The sequence below is a fragment of the Gigantopelta aegis genome, chromosome 3 (genome assembly GCF_016097555.1).
Source record: "Gigantopelta aegis isolate Gae_Host chromosome 3, Gae_host_genome, whole genome shotgun sequence".
In the NCBI taxonomy this organism is placed as follows: domain Eukaryota; kingdom Metazoa; phylum Mollusca; class Gastropoda; order Neomphalida; family Peltospiridae; genus Gigantopelta; species Gigantopelta aegis.
This window is the reverse complement of record NC_054701.1, coordinates 91,595,263-91,620,034: the sequence shown is the minus strand read 5'-3', so window position 1 is coordinate 91,620,034 and position 24,772 is coordinate 91,595,263. Positions and strand designations below refer to the sequence as shown.

Genomic DNA, 24,772 nt, shown 5'->3' with positions numbered 1-24,772 from the left:
CTAATAACACGTGCTAGCTCTAAGTGTTTACATCCAGAAATGGTGTTTTATGTAATCTATCTCTGGCTGGATGTTTTGGCTTACAAAGAAATAACAACTCTGGCAGAGGTCGATAGAATTAATTGTTTACACATCACAATGACCAGTCCGCTGGTAATAATCTGAGATGGACTGCTGACAATGGGGGGCTGGACGTTTGTAGTGCTTAGACATCTTGAATGTGGTATAATGTGTGTATGTGTTGTTAATTAGTTGCTGAATAAATGTCGGTGATGTAAATAGTTTAATCAGAAGTGATTACACTGAGTGTATTTGTAGAGTTCATTTAGTTTTATAGAAGAAACACACAATTATAAAAATATTAACCGAACAGAGACACAGAGAAACTAGTTTAAAAAAGGAAAGTTATTTTCCCTTATTTTAGTTAGAACAGTGACTATGTGTACTAGAGGAAAAATAATATAACTAAATTGTAAAGTGTATAGGATTGATTGCCTAGTAGTAAAGTGCTCGCCTGATGTGCGGTCAGTCTAGGATCGATCCCTGTTAGTGGAATCATTGGACTATTTCTCGTTACAGCCAGTGCTTCACAACTGGTGCTAAGTATAGAGGGAAATTATTTTATATTATTTCGTAGGCATGAATAATCATCACAGAATTGTAACTTTTATTGTGATTGTATATTTTATAGACATTATAGAATAGTTGATATATAGTTGAAAATGATTTATTTGATAAAGCCCAAGCATTTTTTTAAAAATCAGAGTCCATTCATGGTAGTTCATATATTATTATAACTACTTGGTTAGAAGAAGCGACCCCTTCATGTAAATGACATAAACTATATATGCAAATTCATATATAAATATTGTTCATTGTAATAGTTGAAATGTATGCACATTCATATTTTTTGGGCTAAAATATCTAGATATTACTACACTAACTGGAATAATTGTAACATTTCAGATGTTCTAATGGTGAATGATAATTATAACATAAGTGGTTACTGTTATAGTTTGTGTAAATAAAATACTTGTGTGTATGTCATTTTATGATCGCATTAGACGAACGTTATATTTAATCACGCGTCAGATCAATGCTGATAACGAATGTAAATTGAAATGTATTTAGATGCAGTTTACACCTGGTCTCCATGTACTTAATAGCATTCACTGTTATGATTATTATAACATGGCTCTTTATTCAATGAACAGACTAAAATGTTTTCAAAACATTGACCATCATAACATGAAACTATACATGACAATGTGTTATATTGTTAATCTACAGTTATCGCAATGTATTTGCAATTTATACATGATAAGAGTAGTAGACTCATTCATTCTTGTACATGCATGCAGTCTATCACCCATGTCAGCATCGTTCCGTGGTACAGGTAGATGCGATGGGATATAGGATTGATTGCTCTTAGTGGACACGTCTGCTTTTATCTTACCCCAACCAGTGCCCAAGACTGGTACATTAAAATTGTGGTATGTACTATCCTGTCAGTGTGGGAGTATATATAAATAATACCTTGTCGCTGTTTAGTTGGAGCAGCCTCTGTGATGGTAGCAATTTTCCTTTTGCATTTTACAGACAAAGTTTCGAAATACCTCATAAAGTGAACATATGCTAACCGTGGTTTTAAAATGTCATGTGCTGAAGTTCCATTAAATATTTCTTTCCCTTCTATGCCAGTATCCAGCTAGTCAACAAACCGTAACGGCGCATATATGTATTAGGGTAACCACGATTTTATATTGGTGGTGTTGAATGGGGTGGATGGCACTGCTTTAACACAATTTATGGGGCGACAGTCATTATAAAGGTTGGTATGGTGAAAAAAAAGAGATATATTTGAGAAGGCAAGGTCCTTGCATATTTAAAATATATTCAACAAAATTAGTTAAGGGTCAGTAGACTTGTGGTAATTATTTGCTAAGGTCATATTATTTTAGTAAGTTTTGATCACTGATAACTGGTACATGTTACATGCAGACATCTTGCACACGGTGAGTTTTTGTGCATTTTTGTAAAAACTACGAAACTGCGCATTCTGCTGGGAATCATTACACGTTGATTTCTAAATATATTTGTCATTTTATTCTCTCTAAATTGCTTTTAAAACATTAAGTTGTACAACATACTTTAGAACATGTAAAATAGTAGAAACTTTACAACGAAGGAAACGTTAAAGGAAAAATGCCGAATATAATGTTTCTGCTAGCCGTTATAAAGAATTTCACGGGGTTTGAAGTAGGGATACCCATCCTTAGTATGGAACATACAGGCTTTTAAAACGCTACTTAATTCTTATTACAGAGCGGCCGAGAAATATGTGTATTTTGTATAAAAATTGTGATATTCGAAATTTCACCCTGTGTCTGCTAGCAGTTATAAAGAATTTTACGGGGTTTGGTCTGTATGGGTATGTAGTAGGGATACCCATCTTAGTATAGAACATACAGGCTTTTAAAATGCTACTTAATTCTTATTACAGAGCGGCCGAGAAATATGTGTATTTTGTATAGAAATTGCGGTATTCGATATTTCACCCTGTGTCTGGTAGCAGTTATAAAGAATTTGACGGTGTGTGGCCTATATGTGTATGTAGTAGGTATACCCCTCGTAGTATACAATATACAGGCTTTTAAAATGCTACTTGATTCTTATTACAGAGCGGCCGAGAAATATGTGTATTTTGCATAGAAATTGCAATATTCAAAATTTCACCCTGTGTCTGCTAGCCGTTATAAAGAATTTGACGGGGTGTGGCCTATATGGGTATGTAGTAGAGATATCACCTCAGTACAGAACATACAGGCTTTTAAAATGCTACTTGATTCTTATTCCAGAACGGCCGAGAAATATGTGTATTTTGTATAGAAATTGCAATATTCGAAATTTCACCCTGTGTCTGCTAGCCGTTATAAAGAATTTGACGGGGTGTGGCCTATATGGGTATGTAGAAGAGATACCCATCTTAGTATGGAACATACAGGCTTTTAAAACGCTACTTAATTCTTATTACAGCGCGGCCGAGAAATATGTGTATTTTGTATAGAAATTGTGATATTCGAAATTTCATCCTGTGTCTGCTAGCAGTTATAAAGAATTTGACGGTGTGTGTCCTATATGTGTATGTAGTAGGTATACCCCTCGTAGTATAGAACATACAGGCTTTTAAAATGCTACTTGATTCTTATTCCAGAACGGACGAGAAATATGTGTATTTTGTATAGAAATTGCGATATTCGAAATTTCACCCTGTGTCTGCTAGCCGTTATAAAGAATTTGACGGGGTGTGGCCTATATGGGTATGTAGAAGAGATACCCATCTTAGTATGGAACATACAGGCTTTTAAAATACTACTTCATTCTTATTATAGAGCGGCCGAGAAATATGTGTATTTTGTATAGAAATTGCGATATTCGAAATTTCACCCTGTGTCTGCTAGCCGTTATAAAGAATTTGACGGGGTGTGGCCTATATAGGTATGTAGTAGTGATACCCATCTTAGTATAGACCATACAGGCTTTTTTGAAAATTCTACTTGATTCTTGTTACAGAGCGGCCGAGAAATGTGTGTATTTTGTATAGAAATTGCGATATTCAAAATTTCACCCTATGTCTGCTAGCCGTTATAAAGAATTTGACAGGGTGTGGCCTATATGGGTATGTAGTAGAGATACCCATCTTAGTATAGACCATACAGGCTTTTTTGAAAATTCTACTTGATTCTTATTACAGAGCGGCCGAGAAATGTGTGTATTTTGTATAGAAATTGTGATATTCGAAATTTCACCCTGTGTCTGCTAGCCGTTATAAAGAATTTGACGGGGTGTGGCCTATATGGGTATGTAGTAGAGATATCCACCTTAGTACAGAACATACAGGCTTTTAAAATGCTACTTGATTCTTATTCCAGAACGGCCGAGAAATGTGTATTTTGTATAGAAATTGCGATATTCGAAATTTCGCCCTGTGTCTGCTAGCCGTTATAAAGAATTTGACGGGGTGTGGCCTATATGGGTATGTAGAAGAGATACCCATCTTAGTATGGAACATACAGGCTTTTAAAACGCTACTTAATTCTTATTACAGAGCGGCCGAGAAATATGTGTATTTTGTATAGAAATTGTGATATTCGAAATTTCACCCTGTGTCTGGTAGCAGTTATAAAGAATTTGACGGTGTGTGGCCTATATGTGTATGTAGTAGGTATACCCCTCGTAGTATACAACATACAGGCTTTTAAAATGATAGGACTACTTGATTCTTATTACAGAGCGGCCGAGAAATGTGTGTATTTTGTATAGAAATTGCGATATTCAAAATTTCACCCTGTGTCTACTAGCAGTTATAAAGAATTTGACGGTGTTTGGGCTATATGGGTATGTAGTAGGTATACCCATCTTAGTATGGAACAAACAGGCTTTTAAAACGCTACTTGATTCTTATTAGAGAGCGGCCGAGAAATATGTGTATTTTTTATAAAGATACTCTTTAAAACTCTAAAATTCTTAAGTTATAGTGAATACTAATAATTAGGATAACAGTGTGCTTAAAGGGACATTCCCGAGTTTGCTGCATTGTAAAATGTTTCCGACTAATACAATATTTCTACGATTAAAGTTACATATTAAATATATTTTCTTGTTTACAATATCAGTGTCTGTATATTCAATGTATTTGATGTCGTCTTAATATTTGTAAAAAAACACAAACCTCGATTTTGTCACTAATACAGCCACTAATATTTTATGCAAAAAAAATATATTTGGTATGTAATTACAATCGTCAAAAAGTCTCTGTTAGTCGATAACATCTTAAACATTGCAGCAAACTCAGGAATGTCCCTTTAAAAAAGTGTGGGAAATATAGGTAACGATCGAAAGGCGTATAAGTCCGGTGTTTAGAACGTCGCAATGTGTGTCTGCTGAAATTGTCTGCTAGCGTAATTGGCTGCTAGGAATTGGCTGCTAGAATCCGCTCGGTCATCTTGATAATGTATTTAAAATGTAGATTGAGTCAAACTTCCGAAATTTATTAAATATTCGACACGTCTATCTTCAATAACATTACAGTTATATTTATTTTAAAATTAAAAAATGCAAATAAAATATGGGTCTTTGTTTTGTCTGTCTCTATATCATTAAAAAATCCCACACAAAAACAATATAGAATCATAAATGTTAAATATTTTCGTATTTAATACCACAATCAATTTAGATAGTAGTCTTGGTCATCCGAGGCTCTTGTCAAAATGACGATTGTTTCGACATCCTGTTTTACCGTCAATATGTTTTACGTGTAACAACTACGTTATTTTGTTGTTTTAAACAAATATTTGAAGTTTTGATAACAAATCAATGAGTACTTCAAGTTCAACGCCTCCTGATGGGGAAGGGGATCCCAAACAGACACCTCCTGATGAAACAGAAGGGTTATATGAATGTAACATTTGTCTGGATACAGCGAAAGACCCAGTTGTCAGCATGTGTGGACATTTGTTTTGGTGAGGCTTCGCTAATATAGAATGTAATACTGATAGGTAACACCTTGGTTAAGTATCCTAAGCCCTCCTCTTCTCTCTAAATAAATGGCCTCCCCCCACTCCATTCTGTCGACGACAGTTACTCTTCGCACCCATGTTTTGGCTTCATACACAATAAATATAACATATCTTATAATTTTTTAATCACAAGATGCTCTTCAAACATATCCAGGTGCATAATTAGTATTCAGGAGTTTCTCCAGGGCTGCAAGGCTTAGTGAGCCTTGGTCCTAGTTCATAAAGATAAACTCGAATGTAAATGCACATTCGAGTTTATTTTTATGAACTAGCCTTGGTCCATAAAGTAAGCGATTTGATGGCTTGTAAGCGCTTTAAATCAATTGCTGCTACGCCCTTGATTTCAAGTGCTTTAAAAAAACAATTAACATGAGTACGAGCGTGGCAGTCAATTACCTCTTGCAAATAACGTGTAACAGTATCTCGAGCACACCTAATTACTTAGCCCGAGTACTCTGACTGTAAGAGAGCTAGACAGACATTTGGACAGTTATACGCTCTCATTACAGTCAGAGACCAACCTATGTATTTTTTTGGCAATTCCTGACAACCAAAAAGTTGGCAAAGATTCCCGCTCTAATACCACACCAATCCTATGTTTGACGTCAAATACCTTTACATCGATCATTTTCGAGTTAACTAATAAAAAAAAAATCCACATATTAATCACTAATACACATACTACAGAAAGAAATCCGACAGCACACACATTAAGCTCCGCTTCGTGACACTCCGTCGCAAGAATTACAAAGCTCGGCGATCTATTTCGAGATGTAGATCACGTGATCGCCCACAGGGTGATTCCGCCTTGTGCAGCGGTTACAGGTGCCGTCTCATACCAAGCAACGTTACAATGAAGTTACACTAATCTAAAACTCGTAAAAGTAACACACACACACAGAAACAATATTATATTCACCTTTTCTCCAGGTGAAAAAGTCTTTGATCTAAGACTAGTATGCCTGCTTGGCATGTGTACCACTCTGTCGCTTTGGTGTTTGTCGGGCACTTGGGGTGGCTGGCAGTTTTGTGGCTATGTATGAGCCTGGGTTTTTTAACTTTTCTAAATTTGATCTCCACAGTTGACAATTGTGGGGTTTTTTTGTGTCCAAGGAACGAATCGTCAAACTACATTGGAGACAGACGAATAATTCTTTTTCGGGAGTAACAGTTACATCAAAAACATCACTTAATGTCTGTGCAGCACTGGGCCCACCTTTGAATTGTGTACAAATTCCTGTTCTACGCAACCGTCCACTTTTATTCTCGAAACGTTCTTTACAGCATGCACATTCCATCGCAGAAACACAAAACGAAACTAATCCATGTTGTAACGTCGCTTGGTATGAGACAGCCCCTGTAACTGCTGCACAAGGCGGAATTGCCCAGTGGGCGATCACGTGATCTACATCTCGAAATAGATCGCCGAGCTTTGTAATTATGGCGACGGAGTGTCACGAAGCATAGCTGAATGTGGGTGCTGTCGGATTTCTTTCTGTAGTATGTGTATTAGTGATTAATATGTGGATTTTTTTTTATCAGTTAACTCAAAAATTATCGATGTAAAGGTATTTGACGTCAAACATAGGATTGGTGTGGTATTAGAGCGGGAATCTTTGCCAACTTTTTGGTTGTCAGGAATTGCCAAAAAAATACATAGGTTGGTCTCTGACTGTAATGAGAGTGTATAACTGTCCAAATGTCCGTCTAGGTCTCTTACAGTCAGAGTACTCGAGCTACTAATTACTATGATTGGTAAAACACATCTTCAATACCTAACAATAGACCAGTCTGAGTCTTTAGCTCACATTCTCGTGTTAATTGGTGTTTGCTAATTTTACCAGACATCTACTGGGACTGCTAATCTGCCAGGAAGGCGCTTAAGTGTAACAGGATTCCTGTGCTGATCAATCAAGGTTCAAGGCTGTCAAAGGCCAACTGACAGAATAAATTGTACCATTTAACTGAATAAACGATCGGTGTAGCACTTTTTTAAAGTACAGTAAGTTGTTAAACAACCGTTTCTATCCTGACACCCCCTTCCCAAAACACACACCGAAAACATTGATCTGTGTATGTCTGAACATGTCTTGAATCGTTGATAAAACACTAAACATTTTTGTTTTAATGAAAGTTCTGCCAGTGTAAGCTACATGTATACCACTTAATGTTTCACTCACTGAGTCAGGTGACATACATTGTAGTTAATAATATCTATGGCTGATCCATGCTACAAATTTTGGTACACATGTGAGAAACTTTGAAAGTGCATATAAAAGATCCCTTGCAGCTAATGGAAAAATGGAATGTGTTTCCTCGAAGACCATGTGTTAAAATTACCAAATGTTTGGCATCCATTAGTCAGTTATAAATAAATAAATGTGCTTTTGTTGATAAACAAAAACAACAAAAAGATTCTAAATTTAGTACATATATAGTAAAAGGTTACCTTTTTGTGCATGTTTTAAAAATATTTAGTGCCTGATGAATGATTTGCAGCCGTCAATTTTGTCAATATTTGTACAAAGATTTACATGACAAAATGTGCCACAAACGACCGAATCACAGTACAGTCAGACCTCGTTACAACGACCGTTGTTACTATGACATTTACACCATCCGACCACAAATTGTCGGGAACAAACGTACATCATTGAACATTATTCTGTTCATTACACCGGAATTCACACCTGCCGACACCGATGGAGCAAATTAGGATCAGACGTACATCTGACATCTAAAAACACCTCTTTACAACGACATTACATAATCACAGATACCGTAGCACGTTGGCAGTACACACACAGCCACTTGATCTCATAGTGAGCCGACGGTGTCACATGCTGTCCAAGCTACTGATATTTGCAAAATCTGTAGACATGTATTGCTTTTGCAAATAAACCTTTAGTTAACCAATTAAAGGATTAACTTTAAACAATAATATCTTCTATTTTCATGATATTTTGTAAACGAAACAGGTACCAGTCGGAGATGTCTTTAACCAAGCAATGGTGAATGCGCCTTGTTTAATATATTTAATGATGTTTTTTTAAAACATATTTAATATATATATACCGTACATGTATTTGTTGTTTTTAATAATAATTGCATTGCATTAATTATTTAAATGCTATTCAGTCTTCAGTTAATATTAATTAGTATTTTTTGTTACGTTATTTTGGCATTGGAGATAACTCATGACAATTCGATACACCGGCAATTTCCATATGACGACAAAGTGACCCAGGGACAAACATGGTCATTGTAACGAGGTCTGACTGTATATAGAAATGTGTGTTCACGATTTCATTGCTGTTAGATGTGTATGTGTACAGAGGGGAGGTGGGTTTTGGCCCATTGCATATGCCATTATTATGGTGGTTGGGGGTGGAAAGGAAACAAAATATAATATTTGTTTTTGTAAACATACTAATACTGTTATATTGATGACCCCAAAGTACATGGGGCAGGATTTAGCACAGTTGGTTAACCAGGTTGGCTGAGGTGTTTGGGTCCTAAGATTGAACCCATTCAGCAGACACATCCCCCCCCCCCCCCCCGTCCCAACTGAGGCCCCACAACTGGTATATATCAAAGACTTTGGTATGTGCTCTCCTTTCTGTGGAAAAGTACACACACACACACATATATATATATATATATATATATATATATATATATATATATAAAAAGATCTCTTGCTGTTAATGGGAAACTTTAACAGATTTTTCTCCAAGACATGTTTGAATTTTCCAGTAGCTCATGATTAATTAATTAATGTGCTTTAGTGGTATCGTTAAAGAAGACATTTTTACTAGTTGATTGAAACATATTATAAAAATATTGTATTTCAGATATAAAAGGATTAGGCGCAAGTTATCAGACATACAAAGTCCTTTGCCAAGTACAAATATTATGACAATACCAATATCAGCCACTACATCTATTATATATACATGTAGATACACTTATTTTGATTAGTTATCATAAGTTGTTTTGTTAATTTCAGCTGGCCATGTTTACACCAGTGGCTAGAAACAAGACCCAACCGACAGACATGTCCAGTATGCAAGGCTGGCACGGGCAAAGACAAAGTCATTCCCATATACGGTAGAGGAAATGCAAAAGCAGAAGATCCAAGGTACATTGTTCATTAAATATTTTTTAATGATTAATGTTTGAATTTGGTTGATGTTTAAAGTGTTCTTATTATTCATTCTTGAAGGAAAAGTTAACATAATATTAGTACCCCGGTATGTATAGTATGTTAGTGCATACATAATATATTATATATGTAAACTGTTTACATATACATTTGTATATGTATATAATATATCATGATGCACTTTATATACATGCATACTAATGCATGTATGTTCTGATTTCATCATTCTCATATAAATATGTGATGCTCTGATTTCATCATTCTCTTATATAAGATGTGATGTTCTGATTTCATCATTCTCCTGGATAAGATGTGATGTTGTTCCGAGTTCATCATTCTCTTATATAAGATGTGATGTTGTTCTGTTTCATCATTCTCTTATATAAGATGTGATGTTCTGATTTCATCATTCTCCTGTATACAATGTGATGTTGTTCTGATTTCATCATTCTCTTAAATAAGATGTGATGTTCTGATTTCATCATTCTCCTGTATAAGATGTGATGTTGTTCTGATTTCATCATTCTCCTGTAAAAGATGTGATGTTCTGATTTCATCATTCTCTTGTATAAGATGTGATGTTGTTCTGATTTCATCATTCTCTTATATAAATATGTGATGTTCTGATTTCATCATTCTCTTAAATAAGATGTGATGTTCTGATTTCATCATTTTCTTATATAAGATGTGATGTTCTGATTTCATCATTCTCTTGTATACGATGTGATGATGTGATGTTCTGCTTTTGTCATTCTCCTGTATAAGATGTTCTGATTTCATCATTCTCTTATATAAGATGTGATGTTCTGATTTCATCATTCTCCTGTATACGATGTAATGTTGTAATGTTCTGCTTTCGTCATTCTCCTGTATAAGATATTCTGGTTTCATCATTCTCTTATATAAGATGTGATGTTCTGATTTCATTATTCTCCTGTATGCGATGTGATGTTCTGCTTTCATCATTCTCCTGTATAAGATATGATGTTGTTGCAATTTCATCTTTCTCCTGTATAATTATTAAGTTGTGATGTTGTTCTGATTTCATCATTCTTATGTATAAGATGTGATGTTGCTCTGATTTCATCATTCTCCTGTATGTTTTATTGCAGAGAAAAGCTTCCGCCCAGACCTGCAGGACAAAGGACAGAACCAGATGCCCCCGGGGTAATACAAATTAGATGTTCTTTTCTTTTTTTTCTTTTCTCATTTTGACAACCACGTGTAGTTGTTTCAGGAGAATAGTGACATCATAGCGTACAATGGATTTACAATTTTATAGGGCTAAGATAGCTTTGAAAATATGGGCCCAGGGTTTATTTCTCAAATTTAACTTGACACCCATGGCTTTGACTTTGTCAATTTTAGCTTCTTTTTTCTTTCTTTTTTGAATTTTCACTTTCATTTTAAAACAAGCTAAGTTAGAATTTAAAAGAGTAATACTATTCATATACTTGAATTTATTGAAATTAACATATCTATTTTGCATTATGAAATGTTATAGGGGAGGAAAGGTATGTTTGCCAAGTGTTACATATTGTTTTCAAAATGTATCTTTATATAATAATAAAAATGGGAATTATTTACATTTAGACTGGGAATGTTTTACTCCAAAATTGAGACTAGAAAACAACATAACCTGTTGGGAATGGTGGGGAATGGTGCCAATTATCAGAGTCTAGAAACATAGCTGATAAAACCCTGCTGACATACCCCAGATCCAATTCAGCAGTTCCAACAGGTGAACAGTCTGCTGGTCTCCACTCTATCTTTCTTTTCTTTTTTTCTCTCTTCTTTTTCATTCCCTCCTAGTTTTGAGCATTGTTTAATTTCTCCACATCATATGTACTGTATATATAATATTAATATAACTATATTGTTAGGCACTGAATTCAAGGATACCCAACCATCACATTGTCATTGAGCTGGGGATAATAAAATTTTGAACACACCCCCCCCCCCCCCCCCCCCCCCCAAAAAACCCTAAATCCCCAACAAATAAATCTGCATGTGGTTTGTGTGTATAAAGAAGTCATTAAAAAAATTGGAAGTCATTTATTAGGTGATATGAGGGTTAAACACAAACTTTTACAACCAATAATATAAGTATATATTAATGGGTCCTGCTATTGTTTTTAGTAAATGGTATTTGTTCAGATATTTTCTAGGACATCTTATACAGAACATGCAGTATCGAATTGCTGACACTGGCATCTTGTGATAAACTTTACATAAACACTATTTCAACGTGAGACATACTGGTTTTGATTAATTTTACATGGTTTACTTTTATTATCCAGAGTTGTTTTATTGGGGGGGGGGGGGGGGGATATAGCCCAGTGGTAAAGCATTTGCTTAATGCGCAATCGGTCTAGTATCAATCCCGGTAGTTTTTTTCTCATTCCAGCCAGTACATCATGACTGGTATATCAAAAGCTGTTGTATGTGCCATCCCGTCTATGGGTCCCTTGCTACTAGTGGAAAAAGTAGTGGGTTTCCTGTCTAAGACTATTGGTATATGTCAGAATAACCAAATGTTTGACATCCAATAGCCGATAATGAGTAAATCAATGTTCTCTAGTGGTGTCATTAAACAAAACAAACTTTTTAACTTTTGTTTTATTTGATTTATTTCAGGGTTTCAATGGGTTTGGATTTGGTGATGGTGGATTCCAGTTTTCCTTTGGTATTGGTGCCTTTCCTTTTGGTTTGTTTGCTCAGACGTTCAACTTCAATGATGGCAGGCCTAGTCCTCGTAAGCATTCTCATTTGTCATACAGTTTTAAATGAAGGTTTCTTAAACATGCTTAATGAAATGTTTAAAGGAAACATGACACGAGACCATATTATAGCTCATTTTAAAAGAAAAATGATATAAAAATAATATACAAATAACTTTATAACAATAAAATACGTGTAGTTAACTTAAATTACGCTCATCAGTATCAAAGTACGATTTATGCATATTTCTTCGTGAGCATTCGGAAAAAAAAGGGAAGTGACGTCAGAGCCGCTGTACTCTTCCATTGTTGTTAACTGTTTATATATGGAGTAAGGGGCTTACGATCTTTTCAGTCCAGCAGTGCCGTACTGCGCGGCCTTTGGGTGTAAAAATAAACAGTTTAAACGATCGGGATTGTCTTTTTATGGTTTTCCAAAGGATTGTATCCGAAGAAAGACGCGTGTATTTTATCGCAAAAGAAAAGATTGGACACCAACACCGCATAGTACTTTGGTGTCGGCCGATTTACAGCCCGGAGCCCGAACGTTACCCGGAGACAAAAACAGTACTCGGTTGCGAATGCCGAGGTGTACATTGTACATATTTGGCACAAAGATACACCTCAGCATGATGTATTTATATATGTTAAAACAAAAATGTAGAATTTTTTATTTATTTATTTTTTTGGAAAAAAAAAGATTTTTCATGTTAGGGCTGTAGGCCTACATAACAAAATCTGTATTCACCGTCCGAAGAAGGAAACGTCAATAAGTAATTAAATATGGCATATACAAACATGGGATTTGCAATGAGGATACATCTCAGTACGATGTATTTAAATATGTTTTTAAAAAACGTGTAGAAAACAATAATAATTTTAAATAATGTTTTTAATCTTCGGGCGGAATACGTCACAAAAACGTTCCTCATCGCCCGAAGCCCCAAAGCAACACGAAGTTCAATACAAAATAAACCACTACTGTCGGTGTCGAAATAACTATTATGTTTCATCCACGGGCTGACTTGAGAATCGGAGTGTTGTTTTAGTTAATTGGTCCTTTCTTTCCGTGGCCTGCACATGTGATTCCTGATTGGCAGGTGTATATTGCAGGGTATCGACCAGGTAAGTGATTACCACGGTCTAGACATACGTACAAAATACGTGCCAGTTTTTTTAAGATCACAGGGTATTGTGGCGTAACCTGTCGCGACTATAGTACAATGTTAATGGACATTATCAGCCGCCCTGCTTCATTACTGTAAATAATGCTGTAAAACCCTTGATTAAGTAGACTTTCCCCATCTAAAATTACAAAACTGACCAATTACGTAGTACCAAAGAAAAGAAAATTATCACTTGGGTATCGTGAGTGGTCGTTTTTACTCTAACGCACCCTACCAATAGGCCTAATAATATGCTACTGGTTTTTTTATGAGAGAAAAATACTATAACCCCATTTCGTTCTATTGATGCATAGAAATATATTTAGTTTAAAAGTTGATTATACTCTCAAGTCATTTATGTTGTTTTACAAGCCAGGTTAATGAAAGTGAAGCGCCTTGTCGTAAATTAGAGCGTTTGTTTACACTGTGCATACAGATTTTATTATGTACAGCCCGAACATAAAAAAATGCGATATTTTCTATAAAAAAAAAAAACCAAATTTTTTTTGTCCTACATTTATATTTTTTACATATTTAAATACATCATATCGAGGTGTATCTTTATACTAAATATGAACAGTATACACCTCGGCATTAGCATCAGAGTTTTGGTTTTGTCTCCGGGTTACTTTCGGGCTCCGGGCTGTAAATTGGTCGACCGGTCTGGTCTGGCACCACCAGTTTCTCCACCCTCCGACTCGCTATCCGTTTTGTCTTCAGTATCACTGTTGTAAGTAAATGTGTGTCTTTCTTCATTTACTAACAGCTCATATTGATACGGCAAAACGTTTTGCGAACGAACACTCATTGTTTTGGTAAGCTGTGCAAGTCTTAGATTCTTTATGAGTGGTACGGACTAATGCTTTTAAGTGTAAGGCTTCAGATCAAGCGACGCATCTCTGACGTCACGGACCTCGTGATTGCCCTGCTCATTAAAGATCGGCAATTTCCGCTAAGAGCTCGTATCTGGGGTTCTTTTATGGAGATATTTTAAGTAATTTATTTTTTATAATTTATTTTTTTAGGTGATTCAATTTATAATTAATTGTACATGGTTGGTGCCAAATATGGTTTACGTGACATGTTTCCTTTAAGCACCTTTGTCAAGATTTTTATAGTGCAAAATCAGTTCAAATTTAATTATAAGTATTGTCTGTTATTTTTTTTACGTTCATCTGGGTATGAAAAACAAATCATCCACAAACTGAATTGGCAAAGCCGTTCTTACAGAAGTTTGCAGATGATTTTTTTTTTTGTTCATACCCAGATGAACGTAAAAGAAATAACAGACAATACTTATAATTAAATTTGAATCATACTTGCTAATAATAACACTAAAAGTTCATACTTTAGTTAGAATTATTTTGTATCCATAAACAATAACACTCAATAACACAACTTGCTCATACAAAATGATGTCATCAGATATGACTTTCCCTGACGATGTAATTTTTATGTTTATCAAGAAATTAACAAACTCCCGTTGCTATGTTATGATGTTATATTGCAGTGAATGTAATGGAAATTTAATTATTCCCTGGAAAAGAAAATAATATTTGTTTATGAAATAGGTAACATATTTAACATGGCAGGGGTGATATTGGACAACTATAGTTTCTGTCAGGTTTTTTAATTTTAAAGGTTTTTTTTAATGCATACTATTATTTTAAGACACTGGTTAATTAATGCAGATTATTAAATCAGTTGGTCTCTTTAAGATTTTAGCATTTAGTTAATTTGGCCTTTCGAAGGTGCAAGTGTTGGGACCATATATATTTTTAGAATGTAGAGTCCAATGTTAATGCCATTACACAGATGCAATTTGGATGACATAATGTTAATAGTTTCAAGATGTTATATAATTAAAGAACTGAGTCTAGACCTTTAAAAGTTTTATAAATACAAAGCCAAATTTATTGATTTCATGCTCTGTTTATGCTTGTCTTTCATTCTTACATATTCCTTAATTAAAATTTTATAAATGTTATTGATATAAGATTGATGCATATTGGGATCGTGGGGCAGTTGTAGAATCACATGGTTATATTTTAAAGAAGTCCTGAAAAATTCATTCTTAAAATAGTTTTTAATACTTTTAAAATTTTGGGTATTCATTCTTATTAGTTTTTCTTTTTTTTGGCATCCATTCTGTATAAGCTAATTTGTTTCAGTATATGAAAAATACACATTAATTCAGATTTTAAAGGGACACACCCTAGTTACGGCTAGTTGTTAACCATTACGGCGTTGTTTTTCGCTATTAAACCAATTTTTTCACAAATAAAATTGCACTTTACTTACATTTTATTATTTAGAATACACATTTCCATTCACCTGAAGTGCTTTTTGGTAATCCTGGTAATCCTGATGTTTGTAAAACCACGAAATGCATTTTTTGTATTTCTTAAAATGCTGCGCGCACTCGAGAAAAAAAACGTTAAGCAAGCAAGGTCCAATCTATTTTTAGAGGGAATCTTTCTGTGTAAACGTCACAGATGTTGGTATACCACATGACCATTATCATTTTGGTTTGGTTTGTTTTCTCATGCATGGTTCGCGCAGTCAACATCCGATTGTTGTCGTTTGCTTGTTGTTCATTTGTGAGATATTTCTTCACAGTTCGTGAACATTTTCAGTAACAATAAAGTTCAGACAAGTAAGTGTCTCAATACAAAACATTACAAACCCTTAAAACCACTAATTTTGCTACGTCTTATGATATCTGGAGAGGGGATACAACCAGGACAGAACAGTTGGAACATGTCCAGGAGAGGTGAAAGGAATGCACCCCAAGTCTGTGAAATTTGTCGTGACGTAGGCATTGTTGTGCTTCGAGCCACATCTACCGGTGACATCAGAATACTAACTTTCAAAATTATTTCAAGCAATTGGGACATGGGGATTCCCATTGTATTTATCGATGTAAAACCTGCTTTTCACTCCATTTGATAAAAACGTGATCTAAGTGTGTTACAGGTTTGTAGATTAACCAAATTATAATTTATTTTCGCTGGATAGAACTAGGGTGTGCGGCTTTAAGCATATTTTTATCCAACAAAGTAATTTCTTTTCTTACTATTACCTGACCTCACACTGATATTATGCATTTCTCCCATTATCATTGGTCACTAAAAAGTTTTTCAGTAGTCATAACCTTGCCTTATTACATGTTTGTTACTGTTGCACTAGGACCATTTTAATTTAATTAACTGCCCCGGAATTGGCGACTGGCGAGGTCAGAGACTAAATCTGGGGTGGGCGTGCCTGAACCTTCGGGACATGGGCACGTTAATAAAGTTCCTTTCCCTTCCCATTAAATTAATGGTTGCAAATTTTCAAATTTATAAAGTTACAAAAATAGTACAATAGTTTATTTATTGATAGTATGTTACATTTTATAACAAGATTTAATTTTTTAATTTTTTATTTACAGCTCCACAGAATTCTCCTCAGCAAGCGGAAGAACAGTTTTTGTCTCGTGTGTTTCTCTGGGTAGCAATAGTCTTCATTGTGTGGCTGTTGTTGGCATGACTGCCAGTTGTGGAAACCTCTGACCCTGCCTTTGGCCAGATGTTTCCTGCATCGGAACTTGTTAGCCCTGTAATATAGACTGTCTGTATTGGTTCCAACCTATTTAAGTCTGGCATAGATATGTATTTGAATACAAGATGGATGAGTGGGGTGGATGGGGGTCTGTGAGTTCCATGACTAGCTGATTAGTATTTTTCAGGGCAGAGATTGGATTTATTTTATTTATTCAGGGCTGATCCTTCTAACACATTATTTGATGACTGGACATGGTCCATTGCTTGCAACTTTATATGTAGCTAATACTTTGATTAGTCAGGTAGGGTAACAGGTGATAATTGGTTGAGGTAGTGTTTGAAGGGACTGTTGGAGTTTGCTGTCATTGTATCATGTAGACCCTGAACAAACTGGAATCCTGTCAAAACCGGCCAAGTTTCACAGTCCCAAATTTTTTAATTCTAAAATGCGACCCTCTAAATACCAGATCCTGTCTACATTGAATGAATATTAGGTCCCCGGTGTTATCTGGTTAATTTCTAAACACCGGATCTTGTCTACAGTGAATAAATATTAGGTCCCCGGCGTGATCTGGTTAATTTCTAAACACCGGATCTGTCTACAGTGAATAAATATTAGGTCCCCGGCGTGATCTGGTTAATTTCTATAAGGCAGTAAAATGAAAAATGACTGCTACAAATATTAGCACACAACCACAAACACATTGGATTTAGAAACTGGTTTTCTAGAGAGGAAATGTTTTTAATATATAATTTTTGTCGTCAGAAAGACGGTTAGTTGGAAATATTTTACAATGGCAGCCAATTCAGGATAGCTCCTTTAAGCAGAAATTGGAAAACCTTTCAAAGTTTTTATGGCCAATTACTACATGCATCTGTAGTTTAATTCCTATTAGTATTATTGATCACATTTAAGTGAATCTATACATCGAGAACTGACAACCTTGAACCAAAACTGGTTATGTCCAAAGTCATGAGTTTTAGAAAAACATGTTTTAATGTTTTATCATTCAGAAAAGTCGCAAACGAAAGCAATTTATATTTTTAAAATTATGTGGCTTTTCTCAACTCCTATGGTCCCTCAAAAGCCTTTATAATTTTTTTTTAGAAAAATGTGAAATAGTAATTTTTGCAAAGAGTGGACATGAATGTTTCTGTTTGTCAGCCCACAATCAGGTGTATGTATAGGAATTTATGTGTGTCTTGGGGGGTTGGATTCCAAAATGTGGTGAGCGAAGGTTATAGGGGGTACTGAGTCGTTTTTCCCAAGAAAATACATTTTTATACATTAAAGAAAAAGAAAATTGCTGGAGAAGAGGGCATTTTAATGCTCAATCCTCTCTCCCCCCCCCCCCCCCCCCCCCCCACACACACACACACACACATGCCTGGTGATATATATCTTTTGTTGAACTCTTGCTTATTCTCTGGCATTATACCATTTGAATTTGTTTTATTTGCAATGTAAAATTTATAGTGTCTTAGTACCCCAAATATGAACTCTACAATAACCAATGGGCCTAATTACATCTTTGTGAAACTTTTTATTTGATTAAGATGTGGGTGCACAGTAGTGTGTGTATCCAAGGACAGCAATGCAAGTCATTTGGGTTCTATTAAGTGGAATGTGTTCAAAAGTACACACATAATTAACCTTGTTGATGAACAAGGTGTCATTTCCTGCTGCAAACAGTTGATCTTATGGTATAGTTTGATACCTTTCTAGTCATGGTAATATCAGGGAATTTAAAATAAAAAAAAGAGGAAAAATAAGGGAAGATTTGGAAACTTGGACTGAACTAACTTGAATATGTGCTAACATATTTTATGGTTAATGTTTGTAATTGGTATCACAGTACCATAATTGTGTAATATTAACTAAAGTAATTGCATGTCAGTAGTGTGAGGGGGGTTGGAGGTTTAAATGAAGCCCCTAAAATTATTTTAATCTTATAAAATATTTTCCATTTTAAATCTTAAATTGCACCTACATGTGAAATAACCCTAAGTCCTACATACACAAGGGTCAAAGATGACCCCATACAGAGAAGTCAACACCAAAATTGGTTTTAGTTTGCTCCACTAGTGAAAATCACAGAATCCCTCATATCAAGATACAACTAATACATGCAGGCTTGAGTTGTTTTATAATTTAATTTTCTTGGGCGATCTCCCAACTTGAGTCGTAATTGAATGCCATTTTAACAGCAAATTAAGCAAATAACCTTGGTTTGGTGAGCTGAAATTAGGGGAAAACCCTGAAGATGTACACTAGCCATATTTTGGTGTTGTTTTGTCTTCCCACCCCCACAGTATTATGGTTGAACTAGCTGCCATTATTCATGGACCAGTTCATCAAAGACATCTCCATTAAAAAAAAACCTACTGGGATACAGATGAAATCCAATATGGTCTCCAGATGGGATTATAACGGGTTTGGAAATATGGATATTGTTTCTTTGTCTATAATGGGGGTTTATTCAAATGGTATTTTTATATTACCTTCAGGTATGATACTGGAGGTGCCAACCTTTACTTTTATTTTCAGTATTTTCCATAATTAGGGAATGTTTTTTTGTCTTTTCAGCCTTCTCAAAAAAAGACTTCAAACTTTTTTTTTCATTCAGTAATGCCATGTTTCTTTCAAGTATTCAGTTTACCTCTGTCTTATATTAATCTTCATTTCTTTTCTAAATACATTGTACTTACTATAAACATCAAATTGCCAGAGAATAGTTTTCAAAATTATTAAGTTATTTTATTGCAACAGCCACAAAAAGTTATATCCTACTGATGGTGTATATACAGTGAAACCCCCCTAAACCGGACACCCTCAGCACCAAGTAAAATGTCCAGTTTAAAGAGGTTCTTTTTTATGCCATGAAAAATGTTCGGTTTTGAGAGAATTCTGGTTTACAGAGGGTCTGGTTTTGAGAGGTTTCACTGTACTACATATTATTATAATGTTACTCAGACGTTTTTATGTTCTGTTGGCTGACAAAATTACCCTATATACATTGCATGATGTCATGCATGCTGCCAATTGCATTCTAAGGAAACAGACTTGTTTGTCATCTGTCAAGTCTTGTCTAAATGTCATCTTGTGGACCAGCAACCATGGCTAGCATGATTAAGTTTCATCATTAAATAATGTTGATGAAAATATGCAGCTGTCTTTAAGATTTCTTTTTTCCCTAATGCTATACACAGGAATTTCTTAATGTATACAAGTGTACATGCCTTTTGTAGGCCTACTTTATTAAACGGGTGGATCAAGAGGGAAGACTCGGAGAGAGTATACTCATCCTCCCCCTTCATCCAGAGGGCTGCATGTGCCCTAGTACAATGTCTTCAATCAACAATTGTATTATCAGTTTCAACACACAAAAAACAGTGCACATGTATATATCAATTTAAGATAAAATACATTGTATTGATCAAACTCTTATGGCAAAAACAAGGACATGTATATAATTTAATTATGTACACTTTTGTGAGCAGTAATCACCCAACCCCAAAGTGATTATAATTTTATTTTAAGATGTTTCTTGTTTAGACAGGAAATATAATACAACTTGTTACAGCATAATGTAGTAATTGTACATGTATTGGGGGTCATTCACAATTACAATTTTCACATTGTACAAACTGTATGCAGGGGGAGGGTGTTAATCTCAGCATGCACTTTTAAATTTTAACAAATATTCCTTGCAATATCAGTATTTTTATATAGGAAAGTGGAGGGCATACAAATTACCTGGCGATGAATCTGGTATTATACTATTGCTGTAATATTGTTAGTTTTTACCTGTATATATGTACTGGCATCTTGTGCAATTTGATATAAAAACTACAGGCCAAATGTACAAAGCCTGTTTTTGTCTTACACGCTTGTATCTAATTACATTTAGAATGCTTATAAACCTTCGTTTAAGAAAAAAAGGCTTCGTAAATTCAACCCTTCATGTGACCTACAAGTTAGTTTGTATGTTAGGAGATGCGATCTAGGATTTTATAATAGAGGGGTCCATAACAATAATGTTGTTTGGAGGGGTTGATAAATAAAACTCCGCTCTTTGTACAAAGATGAAATTAATGACTTGGCAGAAATATCTGGTTGGAATTGTAATTGCATACAATTGTTTACAAAATTTAGTATGGCTCATCAGTAGAAATGAAAATGTGTTTATTATGTACAATATTTCTGCTCTTGTATTTTATATTAATGCCAATCTGCATGTGATTATTATTTGGTTTGTTTTTTAATAAATGGAAAAAAAATGTAAATTGCATATCCGTACATGTCTTAATAGTGTATGTTTTTTTTTTCTTTGAAATCATCAGCTCTTACTAAAATAATAATGTTTTTATAGAAGCCTTGCATTATGTCTTTCTGAAATGCTAAACACTGAGAAATAGAACATGATGGTAAAATAATACAAAATACATGTATCAATATTAAAGCCACTACTTCACAAGTGACAGTGAAAATATCTTTATATACACGAATGTTGGATATTTTCTGAAAGATTGAATTTAATGTTTTCAATTAACTAAATATCAACTTATAAAAAATAATGTTCCTAATTTGTGATTCTTACATAAAGTTTATTGATAGCCATGTTTTACAGTGGTATTTGACTAACAATAAACACATTTTTACATTTTATAATGTTAGATGTAAATTAATTAAAACTTTTTATATATTTAAGAAAAAAAGATTTAAAAAACAAACTGGCCCACTTTCCATTAGCACTATTTTGCACGCGAGTTATTGATACATTGCATAGTACCTGTTCCATATACGTGATTCCGTGTGCGGGAATTCAGTGCTCTGAAAAAAAAGATCTATGAGCGATTTTTCCGAAAACAAATTTTTCAGCGTGGTGGAGTCGTAATGTGAAGCATTAACTTTCGGCTTAGAGTACACTCCGACAACGTAAAATTTTGTATAGTGGAAAAGCTTATTTCTGTTCGCGGAAACGCGCAAGATAAAACACATACAGAATCGTGTTAATGGAAAGCGGGCTTAATAGGGGACAAGGCAGATAATAAGGCAATCATTTTAGTGATATCAACCTTCCTGGCATAAGACTTTTGGTTGAAAATAGGATCTTTTAAAAAGAGAACTGAAGTTGTGTTTTGTACATATTTATGCATTTGTATAAAGCTTTCTACTGGATGATGCTCAAATACTGTAATATTACCATTAAACTAAAATGGACTTGTTTGTGATATCATGTGACATGTGCAGATGTGTGACTTATCTGTTTTTTATCCCTTCAGGATTATCCATATATCTGGGTCAGCTGGTGTCTATTTTCAGAAGGTCTGTTAAAGTTCTACTTCTCAGAAGGTCTGCTTATCCTAACCCTGACTATGACCTAAACCCTGACCCAGACCCTACTGTCACTGTATTCGAAACTGTGTTCATGAATAGTGTGTGATTTGAGAACAGCAACATGTTGTTGCCTCATCGAAATATTTAGGAATATATTCCCTGCATCAGATCATTTGTTTAATACACAGTATATGTATCGAATGTTGCAGTGACATACACAAAAACACAGGAAATAACAACTGAACAGTTTATTATAAATGATGTAACATTTATACATTACTCATAAAGTTCTGAAGTAGCGGACCTACAGAGTAAGAGGACGACCCCGTGTCAATCCTTGGACGTGTCTCATGTTTTAAAACTCTCTTCTAGGAATAACTTCCAGGTGTTCTAGGGGCAGATCCAGGAAATATTATTTTGGGGTATGGGCTAATGGAAAAAGGGCAGCACAATGTAATTTGTTTTAAAAAGCCAGGGGAAAAAAAGGCACTTGAATTTATTTAGGCAGGATGGGTTCCTTGTCCCCCCTCCCTGGATCCGCCTCTAGGTTAAATCTTGAGTCAGGTGAACAAATGGTTTTCTTTGTTTTGTTTTAAAAAACAAGAATAATCCTAGACTACAGTCTGATAGAATATTAAATATATGATTATTCAATCTTGGAAGCATAATTATTATCAAATGTATGAAAAGTCATTGTATACAGCTATTATGTACATAGACCTGCCTGTATATTTAATTAGTGGAATATTAATATTGTATGTCATGTACTAGTCCTGTACCAGTATACTCGTTTATCAGTAAACAGTAAATGATTCAGACTGAGTTTGTTGTATTTTAAAATTTAATTAGCCTCCATAAACTTGCTTTAAGGCACGGATTGCATTTTAGTTGTCCTACTAAGTGGCCTTCACAATTATCTGAAACGGGTCACTGATATTCAGTCTATAGGGCATGTTAATAGGGAGGAGGGGACTTTTGTGTAATATTTAAAGGGACGTTCCTGAGTTTGTAACCATTTTAAAATTACAATTTACTTGCATTTTCTTGCTACAATATGAATATCTCTATAAGCAATGTATTTCTGGACATCTTAATGTTTTGTAGTATCTCATTTTTGTCTAAAATAATTTCCTTTGAACAAATTTATTATTTCTTCCAAAAGCTAAACAAAATTAGAAATAATTTGTCCAAATGTCATTCCAAATCCATGTAATGCATTATATTTAAACCATGTTAGTGTTTTAAAAAACTCGGGGGGGGGGGGGGGGGGGGGGGGGGGGGGTATTTTGTTAGATGGAACAAAGGAAGTCTTGTCAGAGCTGAAAACTTGGGATAGTCCCTGTAAAATAGTTTGGTGGCATTGATAAATAGGATTCTTCACTGCAGTTACTTTAGTAAAAATAGACAAAATTTGTTTTGTTTTATTAGTCCCCTGCTAGTTGAAATTGAGGGAACTTTATTATTCACAGGGCCTCAAGATATTGAACTGAATATGTATCGCAGAGTTGCACATCAAGTTTGAATTTCTTGGGGATTGGCCCCTTTTTGACAATTATGGCCCTTTAACTCAGGAGATATGAAAATATGTTGGACTGGTATTGCTTTAGCAGTACTCTCAGAATGCTTGTTTCATTGGCTTTTTGATATGCATAAAAGCATATTAATGGCACCACTTTTTATTGCATATACATAAAAGCTTACCATAGGCCTATTAATCTGGTACCAAAAATTGAAAGGGGGTTGTTTGTAAAGTATGTACATGTATGTGCAGGGAAAATGAGTTTGCAGATAAAGTGCATGTACGATTTCAATAAAACATGTACCAGTGTTATAAAAGAAGGCCTATTGAATCATAGTTTTAAAATGAAATTTGTCTAAATGTTTTATCAAGAAATTTAAATTCATTTCATTCTTGTATATCTTAAATTTCTACCAGTTTGAAATTAACAATGTACACATTTCCATATCCTAACTATATCCATTAAACTGTTCAATGTAGTTGATGAACATACACAGGATAGATGAGTATGTTAGTAATGAAATGTATAAAAGACATATTATTATAGTTGGCAGGTTTTAAAAAAAAAAAGTTTTTAGCATATGTCCTTTACATTTCTTTCCTTTTTTTAAAAATCAGGGATGTAATTATAAGCTTTTTATCAGATATCAGCTTTCCTTCTTATTTTTTTTCATAAAATAATTTTCATGAATAATTGAACAATTTTCTGAATTTAGCTGTGCAGAGGAGGCTTTCTG

General features: G+C 34.6%; 1 protein-coding gene across 1 annotated transcript; it reads left to right on the top strand.

Annotated features, from left to right (window-relative positions):
* Nucleotides 1–5,261: 5,261 nt before the first annotated feature.
* Nucleotides 5,262–23,332, top strand: LOC121369336 (E3 ubiquitin-protein ligase RNF185-like). Its single transcript, XM_041494328.1, has 5 exons — nt 5,262–5,522; nt 9,589–9,720; nt 10,857–10,911; nt 12,382–12,499; nt 17,064–23,332. The coding sequence occupies exons 1-5, from the start codon at nt 5,377–5,379 to the stop codon at nt 17,159–17,161; spliced, it is 549 nt and encodes a 182-aa protein (XP_041350262.1). The 5' UTR covers nt 5,262–5,376; the 3' UTR covers nt 17,162–23,332.
* The last annotated feature ends 1,440 nt before the right edge of the window (nt 23,333–24,772 follow it).

Bases quoted from the DNA above. Each gene is read 5' to 3' on its own strand.
- LOC121369336 (XM_041494328.1), top strand. From the start codon at position 5,377: ATGAGTACTTCAAGTTCAACGCCTCCTGATGGGGAAGGGGATCCCAAA. The intron at 5,523-9,588 runs GTGAGGCTTCGC...TGTTAATTTCAG, and splicing joins ATGTGTGGACATTTGTTTTG to CTGGCCATGTTTACACCAGT. The intron at 10,912-12,381 runs GTAATACAAATT...GATTTATTTCAG, and splicing joins CAGAACCAGATGCCCCCGGG to GGTTTCAATGGGTTTGGATT.